Source organism: Engystomops pustulosus, chromosome 11 (assembly GCF_040894005.1).
Source record: "Engystomops pustulosus chromosome 11, aEngPut4.maternal, whole genome shotgun sequence".
Lineage (NCBI taxonomy): Eukaryota > Metazoa > Chordata > Amphibia > Anura > Leptodactylidae > Engystomops > Engystomops pustulosus.
In genome coordinates, this window is record NC_092421.1 from 89675319 (window position 1) to 89697003 (window position 21685).

At 53.1% G+C, this 21685-nt stretch overlaps 1 protein-coding gene across 3 annotated transcripts in view; it reads right to left on the reverse strand.

The window, feature by feature from the left end:
- The window catches only part of GPR162 (G protein-coupled receptor 162), a 90381-nt gene that overhangs the window by 57256 nt on the left and 11440 nt on the right, over positions 1–21685 (reverse strand). For 2 of the 3 annotated variants that reach the window (XM_072129855.1, XM_072129854.1), the window contains exon 2: positions 6495–8089. In XM_072129855.1, coding sequence (XP_071985956.1) covers positions 6495–7334 — 840 coding nt within the window. In that variant the 5' untranslated portion in view covers positions 7335–8089. Of the gene's footprint in view, positions 1–6494; positions 8090–8752; positions 8887–21685 lie in introns of those variants that run through there. The other variant, XM_072129856.1, reaches the window with a different exon arrangement.

The window sequence follows — 21685 nt, forward strand, 5'->3', positions numbered from 1 at the left end:
ATATAGAGCTATAGGGGGCGCCAGTGAGGTGTGTAGAGGATATAGAGCTATAGGGGGCGCCAGTGAGGTGTGTAGAGGATATAGAGCTATAGGGGGCGCCAGTGAGGTGTGTAGAGGATATAGAGCTATAGGAGGCGCCAGTGCGGTGTGTAGAGGATATAGAGCTATAGGGGGCGCCAGTGAGGTGTGTAGAGGATATAGAGCTATAGGGGGCGCCAGTGAGGTGTGTAGAGGATATAGAGCTATAGGGGGCGCCAGTGAGGTGTGTAGAGGATATAGAGCTATAGGAGGCGCCAGTGAGGTGTGTAGAGGATATAGAGCTATAGGAGGCGCCAGTGAGGTGTGTAGAGGATATAGAGCTATAGGGGGCGCCAGTGAGGTGTGTAGAGGATATAGAGCTATAGGGGGCGCCAGTGAGGTGTGTAGAGGATATAGAGCTATAGGGGGCGCCAGTGAGGTGTGTAGAGGATATAGAGCTATAGGGGGCGCCAGTGAGGTAATTTCCTTTATCTTGTTCCAGGAAATGGGAAGTATGGGAAAAAAGACGTTTTTTCCAGAAACTCGCTGCTACTAACAACATACACAAGGGTCTGATTACACGTCTCTCCAGGGACAATACATAACACTGGCTGCAGAGAGCACAGAGCACAGCAGTGTGAGGTCTGATTACACGTCTCTCCAGGGACAATACATAACACTGGCTGCAGAGAGCACAGAGCACAGCAGTGTGAGGTCTGATTACACGTCTCTCCAGGGACAATACATAACACTGGCTGCAGAGAGCACAGAGCACAGCAGTGTGAGGTCTGATTACACATCTCTCCAGGGAGAGTACATAACACTGGCTGCAGAGAGCACAGAGCACAGCAGTGTGAGGTCTGATTACACATCTCTCCAGGGACAATACATAACACTGGCTGCAGAGAGCACAGGGCACAGCAGTGTGAGGTCTGATTACACATCTCTCCAGGGACAATTCATAACACTGGCTGCAGAGAGCACAGAGCACAGCAGTGTGAGGTCTGATTACACATCTCTCCAGGGACAGTACATAACACTGGCTGCAGAGAGCACAGAGCACAGCAGTGTGAGGTCTGATTACACATCTCTCCAGGGACAGTACATAACACTAGCTGCAGAGAGCACAGAGCACAGCAGTGTGAGGTCTGATTACACATCCCTCCAGGGACAATACATAACACTGGCTGCAGAGAGCACAGAGCACAGCAGTGTGAGGTCTGATTACACATCTCTCCAGGGACAATACATAACACTGGCTGCAGAGAGCACAGAGCACAGCAGTGTGAGGTCTGATTACACGTCTCTCCAGGGACAATACATAACACTGGCTGCAGAGAGCACAGAGCACAGCAGTGTGAGGTCTGATTACACATCTCTCCAGGGAGAGTACATAACACTGGCTGCAGAGAGCACAGAGCACAGCAGTGTGAGGTCTGATTACACATCTCTCCAGGGACAATACATAACACTGGCTGCAGAGAGCACAGGGCACAGCAGTGTGAGGTCTGATTACACATCTCTCCAGGGACAATACATAACACTGGCTGCAGAGAGCACAGCAGTGTGAGGTCTGATCACTCATCTCTCCAGGGACAATACATAACACTGGCTGCAGAGAGCACAGAGCACAGCAGTGTGAGGTCTGATTACACATCTCTCCAGGGACAATACATAACACTGGCTGCAGAGAGCACAGAGCACAGCAGTGTGAGGTCTGATTACACATCTCTCCAGGTACAATACATAACACTGGCTGCAGAGAGCACAGAGCACAGCAGTGTGAGGTCTGATTACACATCTCTCCAGGGACAATACATAACACTGGCTGCAGAGAGCACAGAGCACAGCAGTGTGAGGTCTGATTACACATCTCTCCAGGGACAGTACCTAACACTGGCTGCAGAGAGCACAGAGCACAGCAGTGTGAGGTCTGATTACACATCTCTCCAGAGACAGTACCTAACACTGGCTGCAGAGAGGACAGAGCACAGCAGTGTGAGGTCTGATTACACATCTCTCCAGGGACAATACATAACACTGGCTGCAGAGAGCACAGAGCACAGCAGTGTGAGGTCTGATTACACATCTCTCCAGGGACAATACATAACACTGGCTGCAGAGAGCACAGAGCACAGCAGTGTGAGGTCTGATTACACATCTCTCCAGGGACAATACATAACACTGGCTGCAGAGAGCACAGAGCACAGCAGTGTGAGGTCTGATTACACATCTCTCCAGGGATATTACATAACACTGGCTGCAGAGAGCACAGAGCACAGCAGTGTGAGGTCTGATTACACATCTCTCCAGGGATATTACATAACACTGGCTGCAGAGAGCACAGAGCACAGCAGTGTGAGGTCTGATTACACATCTCTCCAGGGACAATACATAACACTGGCTGCAGAGAGCACAGAGCACAGCAGTGTGAGGTCTGATTACACATCTCTCCAGGGACAATACATAACACTGGCTGCAGAGAGCACAGAGCACAGCAGTGTGAGGTCTGATTACACATCTCTCCAGGGACAATACATAACACTGGCTGCAGAGAGCACAGAGCACAGCAGTGTGAGGTCTGATTACACATCTCTTCAGAGCCAATACATAGCACTGGCTGCACTGAGCACAGAGCACAGCAGTGTGAGGTCTGATTACACATCTCTCCAGGGACAATACATAACACTGGCTGCAGAGAGCACAGGACACAGTAGTGTGAGGTCTGATTACACATCTCTCCAGGGACAGTACATAACACTGGCTGCAGAGAGCACAGAGCACAGCAGTGTGAGGTCTGATTACACATCTCTCCAGGGACAGTACATAACACTGGCTGCAGAGAGGACAGAGCACAGCAGTGTGAGGTCTGATTACACATCTCTCCAGGGATAATACATAACACTGGCTGCAGAGAGCACAGAGCACAGCAGTGTGAGGTCTGATTACACATCTCTCCAGGGACAATACATAACACTGGCTGCTCAGAGCACAGCAGTGTGAGGTCTGATTACACATCTCTCCAGGGACAATACATAACACTGGCTGCAGAGAGCACAGAGCACAGCAGTGTGAGGTCTGATTACACATCTCTCCAGGGACAATACATAACACTGGCTGCAGAGAGCACAGAGCACAGCAGTGTGAGGTCTGATTACACATCTCTCCAGGGACAATACATAACACTGGCTGCAGAGAGGACAGAGCACAGCAGTGTGAGGTCTGATTACACATCTCTCCAGGGACAATACATAACACTGGCTGCAGAGAGCACAGCAGTGTGAGGTCTGATTACACATCTCTCCAGGGACAATACATCACACTGGCTGCAGAGATCACTGAACACAGCAGTGTGAGGTCTGATTACACATCTTTCCAGGGACAGTACATAACACTGGCTGCAGAGAGCACAGAGCACAGCAGTGTGAGGTCTGATTACACATCTCTCCAGGGACAATACATAACACTGGCTGCTCAGAGCACAGAGCACAGCAGTGTGAGGTCTGATTACACATCTCTTCAGGGACCGTACATAACACTGGCTGCACAGAGCACAGCAGTGTGAGGTCTGATCACTCATCTCTCCAGGGACAATACATAACACTGGCTGCAGAGAGCACAGAGCACAGCAGTGTGAGGTCTGATTACACATCTCTCCAGGGACAATACATAACACTGGCTGCAGAGAGCACAGAGCACAGCAGTGTGAGGTCTGATTACACATCTCTCCAGGTACAATACATAACACTGGCTGCAGAGAGCACAGAGCACAGCAGTGTGAGGTCTGATTACACATCTCTCCAGGGACAATACATAACACTGGCTGCTCAGAGCACAGCAGTGTGAGGTCTGATTACACATCTCTCCAGGGACAATACATAACACTGGCTGCAGAGAGCACAGAGCACAGCAGTGTGAGGTCTGATTACACATCTCTCCAGGGACAATACATAACACTGGCTGCAGAGAGCACAGAGCACAGCAGTGTGAGGTCTGATTACACATCTCTCCAGGGACAGTACATAACACTGGCTGCAGAGAGCACAGAGCACAGCAGTGTGAGGTCTGATCACTCATCTCTCCAGGGACAATACATAACACTGGCTGCAGAGAGCACAGAGCACAGCAGTGTGAGGTCTGATTACACATCTCTCCAGGTACAATACATAACACTGGCTGCAGAGAGCACAGAGCACAGCAGTGTGAGGTCTGATTACACATCTCTCCAGGGACAATACATAACACTGGCTGCAGAGAGCACAGAGCACAGCAGTGTGAGGTCTGATTACACATCTCTCCAGGGACAGTACCTAACACTGGCTGCAGAGAGCACAGAGCACAGCAGTGTGAGGTCTGATTACACATCTCTCCAGGGACAGTACCTAACACTGGCTGCAGAGAGGACAGAGCACAGCAGTGTGAGGTCTGATTACACATCTCTCCAGGGACAATACATAACACTGGCTGCAGAGAGCACAGAGCACAGCAGTGTGAGGTCTGATTACACATCTCTCCAGGGACAATACATAACACTGGCTGCAGAGAGCACAGAGCACAGCAGTGTGAGGTCTGATTACACATCTCTCCAGGGACAATACATAACACTGGCTGCAGAGAGCACAGAGCACAGCAGTGTGAGGTCTGATTACACATCTCTCCAGGGACAATACATAACACTGGCTGCAGAGAGCACAGAGCACAGCAGTGTGAGGTCTGATTACACATCTCTTCAGAGCCAATACATAGCACTGGCTGCACTGAGCACAGAGCACAGCAGGGTGAGGTCTGATTACACATCTCTCCAGGGACAATACATAACACTGGCTGCAGAGAGCACAGAGCACAGCAGTGTGAGGTCTGATTACACATCTCTCCAGGGACCGTACATAACACTGGCTGCACAGAGCACAGCAGTGTGAGGTCTGATTACACATCTCTCCAGGGACAATACATAACACTGGCTGCAGAGAGCACAGAGCACAGCAGTGTGAGGTCTGATTACACATCTCTCCAGGGACAATACATAACACTGGCTGCAGAGAGCACAGAGCACAGCAGTGTGAGGTCTGATTACACATCTCTCCAGGGACAATACATAACACTGGCTGCAGAGAGCACAGAGCACAGCAGTGTGAGGTCTGATTACACATCTCTCCAGGGACAATACATAACACTGGCTGCAGAGAGCACAGAGCACAGCAGTGTGAGGTCTGATTACACATCTCTCCAGGGACAATACATAACACTGGCTGCAGAGAGGACAGAGCACAGCAGTGTGAGGTCTGATTACACATCTCTCCAGGGACAGTACCTAACACTGGCTGCAGAGAGGACAGAGCACAGCAGTGTGAGGTCTGATTACACATCTCTCCAGGGACAATACATAACACTGGCTGCAGAGAGCACAGAGCACAGCAGTGTGAGGTCTGATTACACATCTCTCCAGGGAGAGTACATAACACTGGCTGCAGAGAGCACAGAGCACAGCAGTGTGAGGTCTGATTACACATCTCTCCAGGGACAGTACATAACACTGGCTGCAGAGAGCACAGAGCACAGCAGTGTGAGGTCTGATTACACATCTCTCCAGGGACAATACATAGCACTGGCTGCAGAGAGCACAGAGCACAGCAGTGTGAGGTCTGATTACACATCTCTCCAGGGACAATACATAACACTGGCTGCAGAGAGCACAGAGCACAGCAGTGTGAGGTCTGATTACACATCTCTCCAGGGACAATACATAACACTGGCTGCAGAGAGCACAGAGCACAGCAGTGTGAGGTCTGATTACACATCTCTCCAGGGACAATACATAACACTGGCTGCAGGGAGCACAGAGCACAGCAGTGTGAGGTCTGATTACACATCTCTCCAGGGACAATACATAACACTGGCTGCAGAGAGCACAGAGCACAGCAGTGTGAGGTCTGATTACACATCTCTCCAGGGACAATACATAACACTGGCTGCAGGGAGCACAGAGCACAGCAGTGTGAGGTCTGATTACACATCTCTCCAGGGACAATACATAACACTGGCTGCAGAGAGCACAGAGCACAGCAGTGTGAGGACATGCCCCCTGTGCACTTGGAGAAGCTACAATTCTGGAATACAAATCCAAACATTTCACAGTCCTGCTGCTACTAACTGTATAAAGGTATGATCACACATTTCTCCAGGGACTATCCATAACAATTGCTGCACAGAGCATAGAGCACAGCAGTGTGAGGACACGCCCCCAGCGGACTAAGAGAAGCTACAATCCTGGAATATAAATCTATATATATGACAGCCCTGCTGCTACTAACGACATACACAACGATTATATTACAGTAGAATTACACATCTGACCCTGACAATACCTAACACTGGCTGTAGTCTACATGGTCACACCTGCTGACAGGTTCCCTTGAAGAACCTAAAGGAGCAGAAAAACAGGATAACAATCTGAAACCCAATCTGCCCCATCTCACCAGTATGGGAAGCCCAGTAAGCGCGTCATAGAGAAGCACGATGCCCCCGACCAGTCCGGTGACCTGCGCTGCCGTCCTCGGGGACTCGGAGCCATCCAGTGATGAGCGTCTCTTTCCCTGAGCGTCCTGTACTACGATGGCCGGTACCTCCAGGATCCCCTCAGCTCCTCCGTCCCCCGCACTTCCTCTGTTTGCCGAGGCAGGGCAGCAGCAAGCGTGGTAGATAGTCACTCCCAGACATCCGAGACCCGTGCCCACCCCACCCAACAAGAGCAGTTGGAAGCAAAGCCCAAAGCCCAGTCCAATCCGACTAGCCAGGAAGTGGCAGCCACGTGTGTAGAACCTGCGAGCATTGTCATGCCACCCGATGGATGGCAACGTGGAGAGCACAAAAGAAGCTGCCCAGATTCCCAGAGCACCCTGCAGCGCCTGTCTCCGGGCACCACCCAATCTGTAGCTAACGGGCCAGCGCACCATCCACATCCGGTGGTAGGAGAGGCAGGCCACAGTCAGGCACGTGGACAGTGCAAGCGTGTAATACGTGGACACAAAAACCTTGCACAGACCCTCATTCCATTCATAACCAGGAGAATGTCTTCTTCTCAGCTGCACCACCGAAAACAGTGATAGGGGCACGGCGGCCATGAGTAGGTGAGTTCCTGCCAGCAAACACAGGAGCAGTTCCAGAGGGCGAGGGCGCTGCCCGCTCCCACCACGGCTGGCCAAACTGAGGATGCTCCAGGCATTGGCAAGCAACGAGAGGGCACCACATGCCAGCCAGGACACAGAGTTGTTCTGATACAGCTCATCCGCCTCATCCTGGTCAGGGGTCCGTGGCATTTTTTGGGCAATGGTTCTTGACGATATTGGTGATTTTTTTGTTTGTTTTCCTGGTTCTAGGAAGATCAAATCCCTCAAGCGCCAACTGTTCCTCAAAGTCCTGTCTCACTTCTCAAAAGTTCTTAAAATCTGAGACAAGTGACTCTACAAGTTACCAAATCTCTTTCCAACCGTTGCCGTCTGCCACATTTCTGTCCCCTTTGACCTTCCTCTAGATCTACTCTCTGGTCTTAGACTCGGACAATGTTCACAACCTTCTCCACCACTGACTACACGCACCTTTCCCTCCCAAAACTCCTGCACCCCCACTGACAACCTTGCTGCTCGCCTTTCCCACTGCCTTCACTCCAAAGTTTTATCAAAATGTTCCGGCTTTACACTTGGTGTCATCGAACCTGTAACGTTGCCGATCCCTTCCACCATTCACCCTTCCACCCTCTTCTCTCCCCAAGTCCTATCAGACCCTCAAATGTCTCTCATGTCCCCCGCTAGGGTGCACATTTACAGGGATGGAACCAGCTCTACTGTCTGACCCTGTCTCTACCCTATCGTCGCCATGGCCACACAGTTCTCCATGTTGGGTAGGAAGAGACTTTTTGGAATACGTTGCTCTCCTCGCAGTCTCTGGTTTAGCCGCGCTGATCCCTGGTATCTCCTGGGGACTTGGGCGCAGTCTTGTGATAATTGCAGTCACTCTCTGTTAGAGAGCTCATAACACTTCTGGTGCCTGACGTGGAATCCCTGAAGAACGTCTCCTGAGGGAAGACAGAGAAAAATATCATGACAGCGCACGTCATCCATCAGAAGATGGCGGAAGCTTCAGATGGAGAAATGACCTACTAAAGGATATGAGACACAAAGATGGGAGCACAGATACATTGTATGGACATAAACTTCCCGAGCTGCTCATCCCCCGACCTTGGAAGGTTGACCAGTGCCTATAGGAAATGATAAGTGCTGCATAAGGACCAGTGCTATTGCTTTGTATTCTTCCTACATGAGAAGGTGCCTGAGCATTAGGTTCTAGATCCCACACAGCTCTGATAGGTCGTCCCTGTAAACTGCGCACTAAAAACACTAAATATTAGGCACAGAATGATTGTTGAACCATAAGTAAAGGAAACAGAAGACGCAGCGGGAAACATGAGATGGTAAATATCTTCTGGGGGCCACACTACAAGGACCCCCATCACCAGGCGCCGGGGGGATGGTTGAGCTTGTGATAATCTCTTTGCTTTTTGTTCTTGGGGTCACTGATGTATTTCTTCCCTGAGTCTATGACTAATCGTACGGAAGGTTCTAGGAGACTCCGATGAGAGAAACTCCACAATCTATTGTACAACGAATGAACTCAACTCATGAGACAAACGTCTCACATAAAATACGGGCAATTCTAATGAATTCTCTCTGACCGTTACCCTGACAGCTGGACCCCCGGGGAGAGGTTACAGCGCGTCCCCCCATAGATGAGGGGTCCCCGGACAATCGCTTGGATCTCCTGATGTGTGGGGGAGACATTCGGAGTTGTCATTGTTGCCGGTTCTGCAGGCAGTGCATTGTGGGAGCTGAGCTGTTTGGTCACATGTCTTACCGAGGGGTGGAGCTTCACTGCTCTTTCCAAGGGTCAAGTATAAAATCTAAATATCTGGATTTGTATAAATACTATTCAGAATGATACTTTACAGCATAAGGCTGCATGCACACTGCCGTGACCTGCCGCACCGTAGCACGGCGGGCACACGGCAGCGCGGGGCCGGGGAGAGGAGGAAGAGGTGAGCGCCGCTCATCTCCCCCCCCCTCCATAGCAATGTGTGGCCGCGGCGCCGTAATACGGGAAAACATAGGACATGTCCGCACGTGTGCCGCACGTGTACCGCTCCCATACAGGGCCGTCAGCCCATAGAAGTGTATGGGGGACGTATATCGGCCGTATATACATCCCCCATACTGTAGTGTGAATGCAGCCTTAGGGCTCATTCAGAGCCCAAAATAATGGGGCTCATTTACTAAGGGTCTGAACGCCGCACTTTCGTCAGGTTTCCCAAATATTTCCATTTTGCGGCGATTGCCCCGAGATTTTGGCGCGTGCGATCGGATTGTGTCGCATCGGCACCGGCTTTCACGCGACAGAAATCGGGGGGCGTGGTCGTCGGACAGCTTGATGGATTTGGAAAAACCGCAGAATTTAAAAAAACTCACATGCACCGGGAAGTGAACTCTGGCGGACCTCCTAGCGGGCTCCTGGTCACATGGGGAGCACATGGTGTCATCAGCGCTCTCCCCTCCCCCCTCTGGGCCGGTGCTGGTTCAGGGTCCAGGCCGGGGCAGCACGCAGCTGTCTGATTATACCCAACCCCCGAAGTTGCCTTGTCAAAAATAGTTTTAGCCAAACTGGAGAAAGAATCCCAGCAATAGCTGTATCACGCTGACGGCTTCTTCCTACAACCAACCTAATATAATTATCAGCTAATATGTAGATTCTGCAGAAGTAGGCGGGACTTCCTGGTTGTGACCTCAGCACTGGGGTCAGAGCAGCTTCCCTCACTTCCCATAAGGCTGAGCTCTCCTCACTAGCATCCCAGCCAATCAGGACTCCTCAGCGTTACTGCTGTACATCACAGAGGTGACTGTGACCTGACAGATGAATACAATGACCCTGTTACATCCTCCCGGGGGTAACTTGAGGGGATGCAGAGGGCGTGGTCGCACCCGGGCCCAAGAGGATTATGGGGCCCAGAAGGTTTCACTTTCCCATATGAGAAGACTAGTACCATAAACCATACATTGTAGTTGGGGGTCTGGCACAGACATTGCACTGGGTCCCTCAGCTGACCCTCTGCCTTCTGTGACCCCTCAGCCTTCTGTGACCCCTCAGCCTTCTGTGACCCCTCAGTCTTCTGTGACCCCTCAGTCTTCTGTGACCCCTCAGCCTTCTGTGACCCCTCAGTCTTCTGTGACCCCTCAGTCTTCTGTGACCCCTCAGTCTTCTGTGACCCCTCAGTCTTCTGTGACCCCTCAGTCTTCTGTGTCCCCTCAGTCTTCTGTGACCCCTCAGTCTTCTGTGACCCCTCAGTCTTCTGTGTCCCCTCAGTCTTCTGTGACCCCTCAGTCTTCTGTGACCCCTCAGCCTTCTGTGTCCCCTCAGTCTTCTGTGACCCCTCAGCCTTCTGTGACCCCTCAGTCTTCTGTGACCCCTCAGTCTTCTGTGACCCCTCAGCCTTCTGTGACCCCTCAGCCTTCTGTGACCCCTCAGTCTTCTGTGACCCCCTCAGCCTTCTGTGACCCCTCAGCCTTCTGTGACCCTCAGTCTTCTGTCACCCCTCAGTCTTCTGTCACCCCTCAGTCTTCTGTCACCCCTCAGTCTTCTGTCACCCCTCAGTCTTCTGTGACCCTCAGTCTTCTGTGACCCCTCAGCCTTCTGTGACCCCTCAGCCTTCTGTGACCCCTCAGCCTTCTGTGACCCCCTCAGCCTTCTGTGACCCTCAGTCTTCTGTCACCCCTCAGTCTTCTGTCACCCCTCAGTCTTCTGTCACCCCTCAGTCTTCTGTGACCCTCAGTCTTCTGTGACCCCTCAGCCTTCTGTGACCCCTCAGCCTTCTGTGACCCCTCAGCCTTCTGTGACCCCCTCAGCCTTCTGTGACCCCTCAGTCTTCTGTGACCCCTCAGCCTTCTGTGACCCCCTCAGCCTTCTGTGACCCCTCAGTCTTCTGTGACCCCTCAGCCTTCTGTCACCCCTCAGTCTTCTGTGACCCCTCAGCCTTCTGTGACCCCTCAGTCTTCTGTGACCTCTCAGTCTTCTGTGACCCCTCAGCCTTCTGTGACCCCTCAGCCTTCTGTGACCCCTCAGTCTTCTGTGACCCCTCAGTCTTCTGTGACCTCTCAGTCTTCTGTGACCTCTCAGTCTTCTGTGACCCCTCAGTCTTCTGTGACCCCTCAGTCTTCTGTGACCCCTCAGCCTTCTGTGACCCCTCAGCCTTCTGTGACCCCTCAGTCTTCTGTGACCCCTCAGTCTTCTGTGACCCCTCAGTCTTCTGTGACCCCTCAGTCTTCTGTGACCCCTCAGCCTTCTGTGACCCCTCAGTCTATCTCTTGTTACCTCCTCTATCACTCTATGGATTGTAATTAGCACCTAGAATGCCAGGAGGAGCGCGGAGAAACAATTGCAATAAGGTAATGAACATGTATTGTAAATATGTCAGTTTTCAGCTGTAGACAAAACGTTTGACACCTTAGAGTCTTATCAGGCGACACCGTGGAGACTGCAGGCAGTGCGTGTATTGTGCCTGGAGAGATGTGTAAGCAGATGCAGGACTGTTAGTAACAGCAGGACTGTGAAATATAGATTTAGATTCTAGGATTGTGGCTTCTCCAAGTGCATTGGGGGGGGGGGGGGGGTCCTCACACTGCTGTGGTCTGTAGCAGCTGCAGGACTATGGAATATGGATTTATATTCTACGATTGTATTCTCCTGTGTGTTCTCACACTGCTGTGCTCTTAGGTTTATCGCAATACTTTCCCAACAGTAAGCTATATGTATGCTACAACTTTACTCAGGGCAGAGGGTAGGAGCTCAATGCAGACAACTATAAACACAGCAGTGTGAGGATAGCGCACAGCAGTGTGAGGACAGAGCACAGCAGTGTGAGGACAGAGCACAGCAGTGTGAGGACAGAGCACAGCAGCGTGAGGACAGGGCACAGCAGTGTGAGGATAGGGCACAGCAGCGTGAGGACAGGGCACAGCAGCGTGAGGACAGAGCACAGCAGTGTGAGGATAGGGCACAGCAGCGTGAGGACAGGGCACAGCAGTGTGAGGACAGAGCACAGCAGCGTGAGGACAGGGCACAGCAGCGTGAGGATAGAGCACAGCAGCGTGAGGACAGGGCACAGCAGCGTGAGGACAGAGCACAGCAGTGTGAGGACAGAGCACAGCAGCGTGAGGACAGGGCACAGCAGCGTGAGGATAGAGCACAGCAGCGTGAGGACAGGGCACAGCAGCGTGAGGACAGAGCACAGCAGTGTGAGGACAGAGCACAGCAGCGTGAGGACAGGGCACAGCAGTGTGAGGACAGGGCACAGCAGCGTGAGGATAGGGCACAGCAGCGTGAGGACAGGGCACAGCAGCGTGAGGACAGGGCACAGCAGCGTGAGGACAGAGCACAGCAGTGTGAGGACAGAGCACAGCAGTGTGAGGACAGGGCACAGCAGCGTGAGGACAGGGCACAGCAGCGTGAGGACAGGGCACAGCAGCGTGAGGATAGGGCACAGCAGTGTGAGGATAGGGCACAGCAGTGTGAGGACAGGGCGCAGCAGCGTGGGGACAGGGCACAGCAGCGTGAGGACAGAGCACAGCAGCGTGAGGATAGGGCACAGCAGCGTGAGGACAGGGCACAGCAGCGTGAGGACAGGGCGCAGCAGCGTGAGGACAGAGCACAGCAGCGTGAGGATAGGGCACAGCAGTGTGAGGATAGGGCACAGCAGCGTGAGGACAGGGCACAGCAGTGTGAGGACAGGGCACAGCAGCGTGAGGACAGAGCACAGCAGCGTGAGGATAGAGCACAGCAGCGTGAGGACAGAGCACAGCAGTGTGAGGACAGAGCACAGCAGCGTGAGGATAGAGCACAGCAGCGTGAGGATAGAGCACAGCAGTGTGAGGACAGAGCACAGCAGTGTGAGGACAGAGCACAGCAGCGTGAGGATAGAGCACAGCAGCGTGAGGATAGGGCACTGCAGCGTGAGGACAGAGCACAGCAGTGTGAGGACAGAGCACAGCAGCGTGAGGATAGAGCACAGCAGCGTGAGGATAGGGCACTGCAGCGTGAGGACAGGGCACAGCAGTGTGAGGACAGGGCACAGCAGTGTGAGGACAGAGCACAGCAGTGTGAGGACAGAGCACAGCAGCGTGAGGATAGAGCACAGCAGCGTGAGGACAGAGCACAGCAGTGTGAGGACAGGGCACAGCAGTGTGAGGACAGAGCACAGCAGCGTGAGGATAGAGCACAGCAGCGTGAGGACAGGGCACAGCAGCGTGAGGACAGAGCACAGCAGCGTGGGGACAGGGCACAGCAGCGTGGGGACAGGGCACAGCAGCGTGAGGACAGGGCACAGCAGCGTGGGGACAGGGCACAGCAGCGTGAGGATAGAGCACAGCAGCGTGAGGACAGGGCGCAGCAGCGTGAGGACAGGGCACAGCAGCGTGAGGACAGAGCACAGCAGCGTGAGGATAGAGCACAGCAGTGTGAGGATAGAGCACAGCAGCGTGAGGACAGGGCACAGCAGCGTGAGGACAGAGCACAGCAGCGTGAGGACAGAGCACAGCAGCGTGAGGATAGAGCACAGCAGCGTGAGGATAGGGCACTGCAGCGTGAGGATAGGGCACTGCAGCGTGAGGACAGGGCACAGCAGTGTGAGGACAGGGCACAGCAGCGTGGGGACAGGGCACAGCAGCGTGAGGATAGAGCACAGCAGCGTGAGGACAGGGCGCAGCAGCGTGAGGACAGGGCACAGCAGCGTGAGGACAGAGCACAGCAGCGTGAGGATAGAGCACAGCAGTGTGAGGATAGAGCACAGCAGCGTGAGGACAGGGCACAGCAGCGTGAGGACAGAGCACAGCAGCGTGAGGACAGAGCACAGCAGCGTGAGGATAGAGCACAGCAGCGTGAGGATAGGGCACTGCAGCGTGAGGATAGGGCACTGCAGCGTGAGGACAGGGCACAGCAGTGTGAGGACAGAGCACAGCAGTGTGAGGACAGAGCACAGCAGTGTGAGGACAGAGCACAGCAGCGTGAGGACAGAGCACAGCAGCGTGAGGACAGAGCACAGCAGCGTGAGGACAGAGCACAGCAGCGTGAGGATAGAGCACAGCAGCGTGAGGACAGGGCGCAGCAGCGCGAGGACAGGGCACAGCAGCGTGAGGACAGAGCGCAGCAGCGTGAGGACAGGGCACAGCAGCGTGGGGATAGAGCACAGCAGCGTGAGGACAGAGCACAGCAGCGTGAGGACAGGGCACAGCAGCGTGAGGATAGAGCACAGCAGTGTGAGGATAGGGCACAGCAGCGTGAGGATAGGGCACAGCAGTGTGAGGATAGGGCACAGCAGTGTGAGGACAGAGCACAGCAGTGTGAGGACAGAGCACAGCAGTGTGAGGACAGGGCACAGCAGCGTGAGGACAGGGCACAGCAGCGTGAGGACAGGGCACAGCAGCGTGAGGACAGAGCACAGCAGCGTGAGGATAGGGCACAGCAGCGTGAGGATAGGGCACAGCAGCGTGAGGATAGGGCACAGCAGCGTGAGGATAGAGCACAGCAGTGTGAGGACAGAGCACAGCAGTGTGAGGATAGGGCACAGCAGCGTGAGGATAGGGCACAGCAGCGTGAGGATAGGGCACAGCAGTGTGAGGACAGGGCACAGCAGTGTGAGGACAGGGCACAGCAGTGTGAGGACAGAGCACAGCAGTGTGAGGACAGAGCACAGCAGTGTGAGGACAGGGCACAGCAGTGTGAGGACAGAGCACAGCAGTGTGAGGACAGGGCACAGCAGCGTGAGGATAGGGCACTGCAGCGTGAGGACAGAGCACAGCAGCGTGAGGATAGGGCACAGCAGTGTGAGGACAGAGCACAGCAGTGTGAGGACAGGGCACAGCAGTGTGAGGATAGGGCACAGCAGTGTGAGGACAGGGCACAGCAGTGTGAGGATAGGGCACAGCAGTGTGAGGACAGAGCACAGCAGTGTGAGGACAGGGCACAGCAGTGTGAGGATAGGGCACAGCAGCGTGAGGATAGGGCACAGCAGCGTGAGGAATAGGGCACAGCAGCGCGAGGACAGAGCACAGCAGCGTGAGGACAGAGCACAGCAGCGTGAGGACAGGGCACAGCAGCGTGAGGACAGGGCACAGCAGCGTGAGGACAGGGCACAGCAGCGTGAGGATAGAGCACAGCAGCGTGGGGACAGGGCACAGCAGCGTGAGGACAGGGCGCAGCAGCGTGAGGATAGGGCACAGCAGCGTGAGGATAGGGCACAGCAGCGTGAGGATAGGGCACAGCAGCGTGAGGATAGGGCACAGCAGTGTGAGGACAGAGCACAGCAGCGTGGGGACAGGGCACAGCAGCGTGAGGACAGGGCGCAGCAGCGTGAGGATAGGGCACAGCAGCGTGAGGATAGGGCACAGCAGCGTGAGGATAGGGCACAGCAGCGTGAGGACAGGGCACAGCAGCGTGAGGACAGGGCACAGCAGCGTGAGGACAGGGCGCAGCAGTGTGAGGATAGGGCACAGCAGCGTGAGGATAGAGCACAGCAGCGTGAGGACAGGGCACAGCAGCGTGAGGACAGGGCACAGCAGCGTGAGGACAGGGCACAGCAGCGTGAGGACAGGGCACAGCAGTGTGAGGACAGAGCACAGCAGTGTGAGGATACTTGGAGAAGCTACAATCCTGGAATATAAAAACATATATCACAGTCCTGCTGCTACTTACTATATACACAGTGGTCTGAAAACACATCTCTCCAGAGACTCTATAAAACGCTGACTGCAGTCTGTATAATAATCCTGCCCTGAGTTGGATGATCATCGCTGAGCGCCCCGGGAGCCCCCCTATAATCCTGCCCTGAGTTGGATGATCATCACTGAGCGCCCCGGGAGCCCCCCTATAATCCGGCCCTGAGTGGGATGGTCATCGCTGAGCGCCCCGGGAGCCCCCCTATAATCCGGCCCTGAGTTGCATGGTCATCGCTGAGCGCCCCGGGAGCCCCCCTATAATCCGGCCCTGAGTTGGATGATCATCGCTGAGCGCCCCGGGAGCCCCCCTATAATCCGGCCCTGAGTTGGATGTTCATCGCTGAGCAAACCGGGAGCCCCCCTATAATCCGGCCCTGAGTTGGATGATCATCGCTGAGCATCCCGGGAGCCTCCATATAATCTCCTCATACTGCTGTGCTCTGTGCTCTCTGCAGCCAGTGTTATGTATTGTCCCTGGAGAGATGTGTAATCAGACCTCACACTGCTGTGCTCTGAGCAGCCAGTGTTATGTATTGTCCCTGGAGAGATGTGTAATCAGACCTCACACTGCTGTGCTCTGTGCTCCCTGCAGCCAGTGTTATGTATTGTCCCTGGAGAGATGTGTAATCAGACCTCACACTGCTGTGCTCTGTGCTCTCTGCAGCCAGTGTTATGTAATTTCCCTGGAGAGATGTGTAATCAGACCTCACACTGCTGTGCTCTGTGCTCTCTGCAGCCAGTGTTATGTACTGTCCCTGGAGAGATGTGTAATCAGACCTCACACTGCTGTGCTCTGTGCTCTCTGCAGCCAGTGTTATGTATTGTCCCTGGAGAGATGTGTAATCAGACCTCACACTGCTGTGCTCTGTGCTCTCTGCAGCCAGTGTTATGTATTGTCCCTGGAGAGATGTATAATCAGACCTCACACTGTTGTGCTCTGTGCTCCCTGCAGCCAGTGTTATGTACTGTCCCTGGAGAGATGTGTAATCAGACCTCACACTGCTGTGCTCTGTACTCTCTGCAGCCAGTGTTATGTATTGTCCCTGGAGAGATGTGTAATCAGACCTCACACTGCTGTGCTCTGTGCTCTCTGCAGCCAGTGTCATGTACTGTCCCTGGAGAGATGTGTAATCAGACCTCACACTGCTGTGCTCTGTGCTCTCGGCAGCCAGTGTTATGTATTGTCCCTGGAGAGATGTGTAATCAGACCTCACACTGCTGTGCTCTGTGCTCTCTGCAGCCTGTGTTATGTATTGTCCCTGGAGAGATGTGTAATCAGACCTCACACTGCTGTGCTCTGTGCTCTCTGCAGCCTGTGTTATGTATTATCCCTGGAGAGATGTGTAATCAGACCTCACACTGCTGTGCTCTGTGCTCTCTGCAGTCAGTGTTATGTACTGTCCCTGGAGAGATGTGTAATCATACCTCACACTGCTGTGCTCTGTGCTCCCTGCAGCCAGTGTTATGTACTGTCCCTGGAGAGATGTGTAATCAGACCTCACACTGCTGTGCTCTGTGCTCTCTGCAGCCAGTGTTATGTATTGTCCCTGGAGAGATGTGTAATCATACCTCACACTGCTGTGCTCTGTGCTCTCTGCAGCCAGTGTTATGTACTGTCCCTGGAGAGATGTGTAATCAGACCTCACACTGCTGTGCTCTGTGCTCTCTGCAGCCAGTGTTATGTATTGTCCCTGGAGAGATGTGTAATCATAACTCACACTGCTGTGCTCTGTGCAGCCAGTGTTATGTATTGTCCCTGGAGAGATGTGTAATCAGACCTCACACTGCTGTGCTCTGTGCTCTCTGCAGCCAGTGTTATGTATTATCCCTGGAGAGATGTGTAATCAGACCTCACACTGCTGTGCTCTGTGCTCTCTGCAGCCAGTGTTATGTATTGTCCCTGGAGAGATGTGTAATCAGACCTCACACTGCTGTGCTCTGTGCAGCCAGTGTTATGTATTGTCCCTGGAGAGATGTGTAATTAGACCTCACACTGCTGTGCTCTGTGCTCTCTGCATCCAGTGTTATGTATTGCCCCGGAGAGATGTGTAATCAGACCTCACACTGCTGTGCTCTGTGCTCTCTGCAGCCAGTGTTATGCATTGCCCCAGAGAGATGTGTAATCATACCTCACACTGCTGTGCTCTGTGCTCTCTGCAGCCAGTGTTATGTACTGTCCCTGGAGAGATGTGTAATCAGACCTCACACTGCTGTGCTCTGTGCTCTCTGCTCTCTGCAGCCAGTGTTATGTACTGTCCCTGGAGAGATGTGTAATTAGACCTCACACTGCTGTGCTCTGTGCTCTCTGCAGCCAGTGTTATGTATTGCCCCAGAGAGATGTGTAATCATACCTCACACTGCTGTGCTCTGTGCTCTCTGCAGCCAGTGTTATGTATTGTCTCTGGAGAGATGTGTAATCAGACCTCACACTGCTGTGCTCTGTGCTCTCTGCAGCCAGTGTTATGTATTGTCCCTGGAGAGATGTGTAATCAGACCTCACACTGCTGTGCTCTGTGCTCTCTGCAGCCAGTGTTATGTACTGTCCCTGGAGAGATGTGTAATCAGACCTCACACTGCTGTGCTCTGTGGTCTCTGCAGCCAGTGTTATGTATTGTCCCTGGAGAGATGTGTAATCAGACCTCACACTGCTGTGCTCTGTGCTGTCTGCAGGAAGTGTTATGTATTGTCCCTGGAGAGATGTGTAATCAGACCTCACACTGCTGTGCTCTGTGCTCTCTGCAGCCAGTGTTATGTATTATCCCTGGAGAGATGTGTAATCAGACCTCACACTGCTGTGCTCTGTGCTGTCTGCAGCCAGTGTTATGTATTGTCCCTGGAGAGATGTGTAATCAGACCTCACACTGCTGTGCTCTGTGCTCTCTGCAGCCAGTGTTATGTATTGTCCCTGGAGAGATGTGTAATCAGACCTCACACTGCTGTGCTCTGTGCTCTCGGCAGCCAGTGTTATGTATTGTCCCTGGAGAGATGTGTAATCATACCTCACACTGCTGTGCTCTGTGCAGCCAGTGTTATGTATTGTCCCTGGAGAGATGTGTTATCATACCTCACACTGCTGTGCTCTGTGCTCTCTGCAGCCAGTGTTATGTATTGTCCCTGGAGGGATGTGTAATCAGACCTCACACTGCTGTGCTCTCTGCTCTCTGCAGCCAGTGTTATGTATTGCCCCAGAGAGATGTGTAATCAGACCTCACACTGCTGTGCTCTGTGCTCTCTGCAGACAGTGTTATGTAATGTCCCTGGAGAGATGTGTAATCATACCTCACACTGCTGTGCTCTGTGCTCTCTGCTCTCTGCAGCCAGTGTTATGTACTGTCCCTGGAGAGATGTGTAATCAGACCTCACACTGCTGTGCTCTGTGCTCTCTGCAGCCAGTGTTATGTACTGTCCCTGGAGGGATGTGTAATCAGACCTCACACTGCTGTGCTCTGTGCTCTCTGCAGCCAGTGTTATGTATTGTCCCTGGAGAGATGTGTAATCATACCTCACACTGCTGTGCTCTGTGCTCTCTGCAGCCAGTGTTATGTATTGTCCCTGGAGAGATGTGTAATCAGACCTCACACTGCTGTGCTCTGTGCTCTCTGCAGCCAGTGTTATGTATTGTCCCTGGAGAGATGTGTAATCAGACCTCACACTGCTGTGCTCTGTGCTCTCTGCAGCCAGTGTTATGTACTATCCCTGGAGGGATGTGTAATCAGACCTCACACTGCTGTGCTCTGTGCTCTCTGCAGCCAGTGTTATGTATTGCCCCAGAGAGATGTGTAATCAGACCTCACACTGCTGTGCTCTGTGCTCTCTGCAGCCAGTGTTATGTACTGTCCCTGGAGAGATGTGTAATCAGACCTCACACTGCTGTGCTCTGTGCTCTCTGCAGCCAGTGTTATGTATTGTCCCTGGAGAGATGTGTAATCAGACCTCACACTGCTGTGCTCTGTGCTCTCTGCAGCCAGTGTTATGTACTGTCCCTGGAGAGATGTGTAATCAGACCTCACACTGCTGTGCTCTGTGCTCTCTGCAGCCAGTGTTATGTATTGTCCCTGGAGAGATGTGTAATCAGACCTCACACTGCTGTGCTCTGTGCTCTCTGCAGCCAGTGTTTTGTATTGTCCCTGGAGAGATGTGTAATCAGACCTCACACTGCTGTGCTCTGTGCTCTCTGCAGACAGTGTTATGTATTGTCCCTGGAGAGATGTGTAATCATACCTCACACTGCTGTGCTCTGTGCTCTCTGCTCTCTGCAGCCAGTGTTATGTACTGTCCCTGGAGAGATGTGTAATCAGACCTCACACTGCTGTGCTCTGTGCTCTCTGCAGACAGTGTTATGTATTGTCCCTGGAGAGATGTGTAATCATACCTCACACTGCTGTGCTCTGTGCTCTCTGCTCTCTGCAGCCAGTGTTATGTACTGTCCCTGGAGAGATGTGTAATCAGACCTCACACTGCTGTGCTCTGTGCTCTCTGCAGCCAGTGTTATGTACTATCCCTGGAGGGATGTGTAATCAGACCTCACACTGCTGTGCTCTGTGCTCTCTGCAGCCAGTGTTTTGTATTGTCCCTGGAGAGATGTGTAATCAGACCTCACACTGCTGTGCTCTGTGCTCTCTGCAGCCAGTGTTTTGTATTGTCCCTGGAGAGATGTGTAATCAGACCTCACACTGCTGTGCTCTGTGCTCTCTGCAGACAGTGTTATGTATTGTCCCTGGAGAGATGTGTAATCATACCTCACACTGCTGTGCTCTGTGCTCTCTGCTCTCTGCAGCCAGTGTTATGTACTGTCCCTGGAGAGATGTGTAATCAGACCTCACACTGCTGTGCTCTGTGCTCTCTGCAGCCAGTGTTATGTACTGTCCCTGGAGGGATGTGTAATCAGACTTCACACTGCTGTGCTCTGTGCTCTCTGCAGCCAGTGTTATGTATTGTCCCTGGAGAGATGTGTAATCAGACCTCACACTGCTGTGCTCTGTGCTCTCTGCAGCCAGTGTTATGTACTATCCCTGGAGGGATGTGTAATCAGACCTCACACTGCTGTGCTCTGTGCTCTCTGCAGCCAGTGTTATGTATTGCCCCAGAGAGATGTGTAATCAGACCTCACACTGCTGTGCTCTGTGCTCTCTGCAGCCAGTGTTATGTATTGTCCCTGGAGAGATGTGTAATCAGACCTCACACTGCTGTGCTCTGTGCTCTCTGCAGCCAGTGTTATGTATTGTCCCTGGAGAGATGTGTAATCAGACCTCACGCTGCTGTGCTCTGTGCTCTCTGCAGCCAGTGTTATGTATTGTCCCTGGAGAGATGTGTAATCAGACCTCACACTGCTGTGCTCTGTGCTCTCTGCAGCCAGTGTTATGTACTGTCCCTGGAGGGATGTGTAATCAGACCTCACACTGCTGTGCTCTGTGCTCTCTGCAGCCAGTGTTATGTATTGTCCCTGGAGAGATGTGTAATCAGACCTCACACTGCTGTGCTCTGTGCTCTCTGCTCTCTGCAGCCAGTGTTATGTACTGTCCCTGGAGAGATGTGTAATCAGACCTCACACTGCTGTGCTCTGTGCTCTCTGCAGCCAGTGTTATGTACTGTCCCTGGAGGGATGTGTAATCAGACCTCACACTGCTGTGCTCTGTGCTCTCTGCAGCCAGTGTTATGTATTGTCCCTGGAGAGATGTGTAATCAGACCTCACACTGCTGTGCTCTGGTCTCTCTGCAGCCAGTGTTATGTATTGTCCCTGGAGAGATGTGTAATCAGACCTCACACTGCTGTGCTCTGTGCTCTCTGCAGCCAGTGTTATGTACTATCCCTGGAGGGATGTGTAATCAGACCTCACACTGCTGTGCTCTGTGCTCTC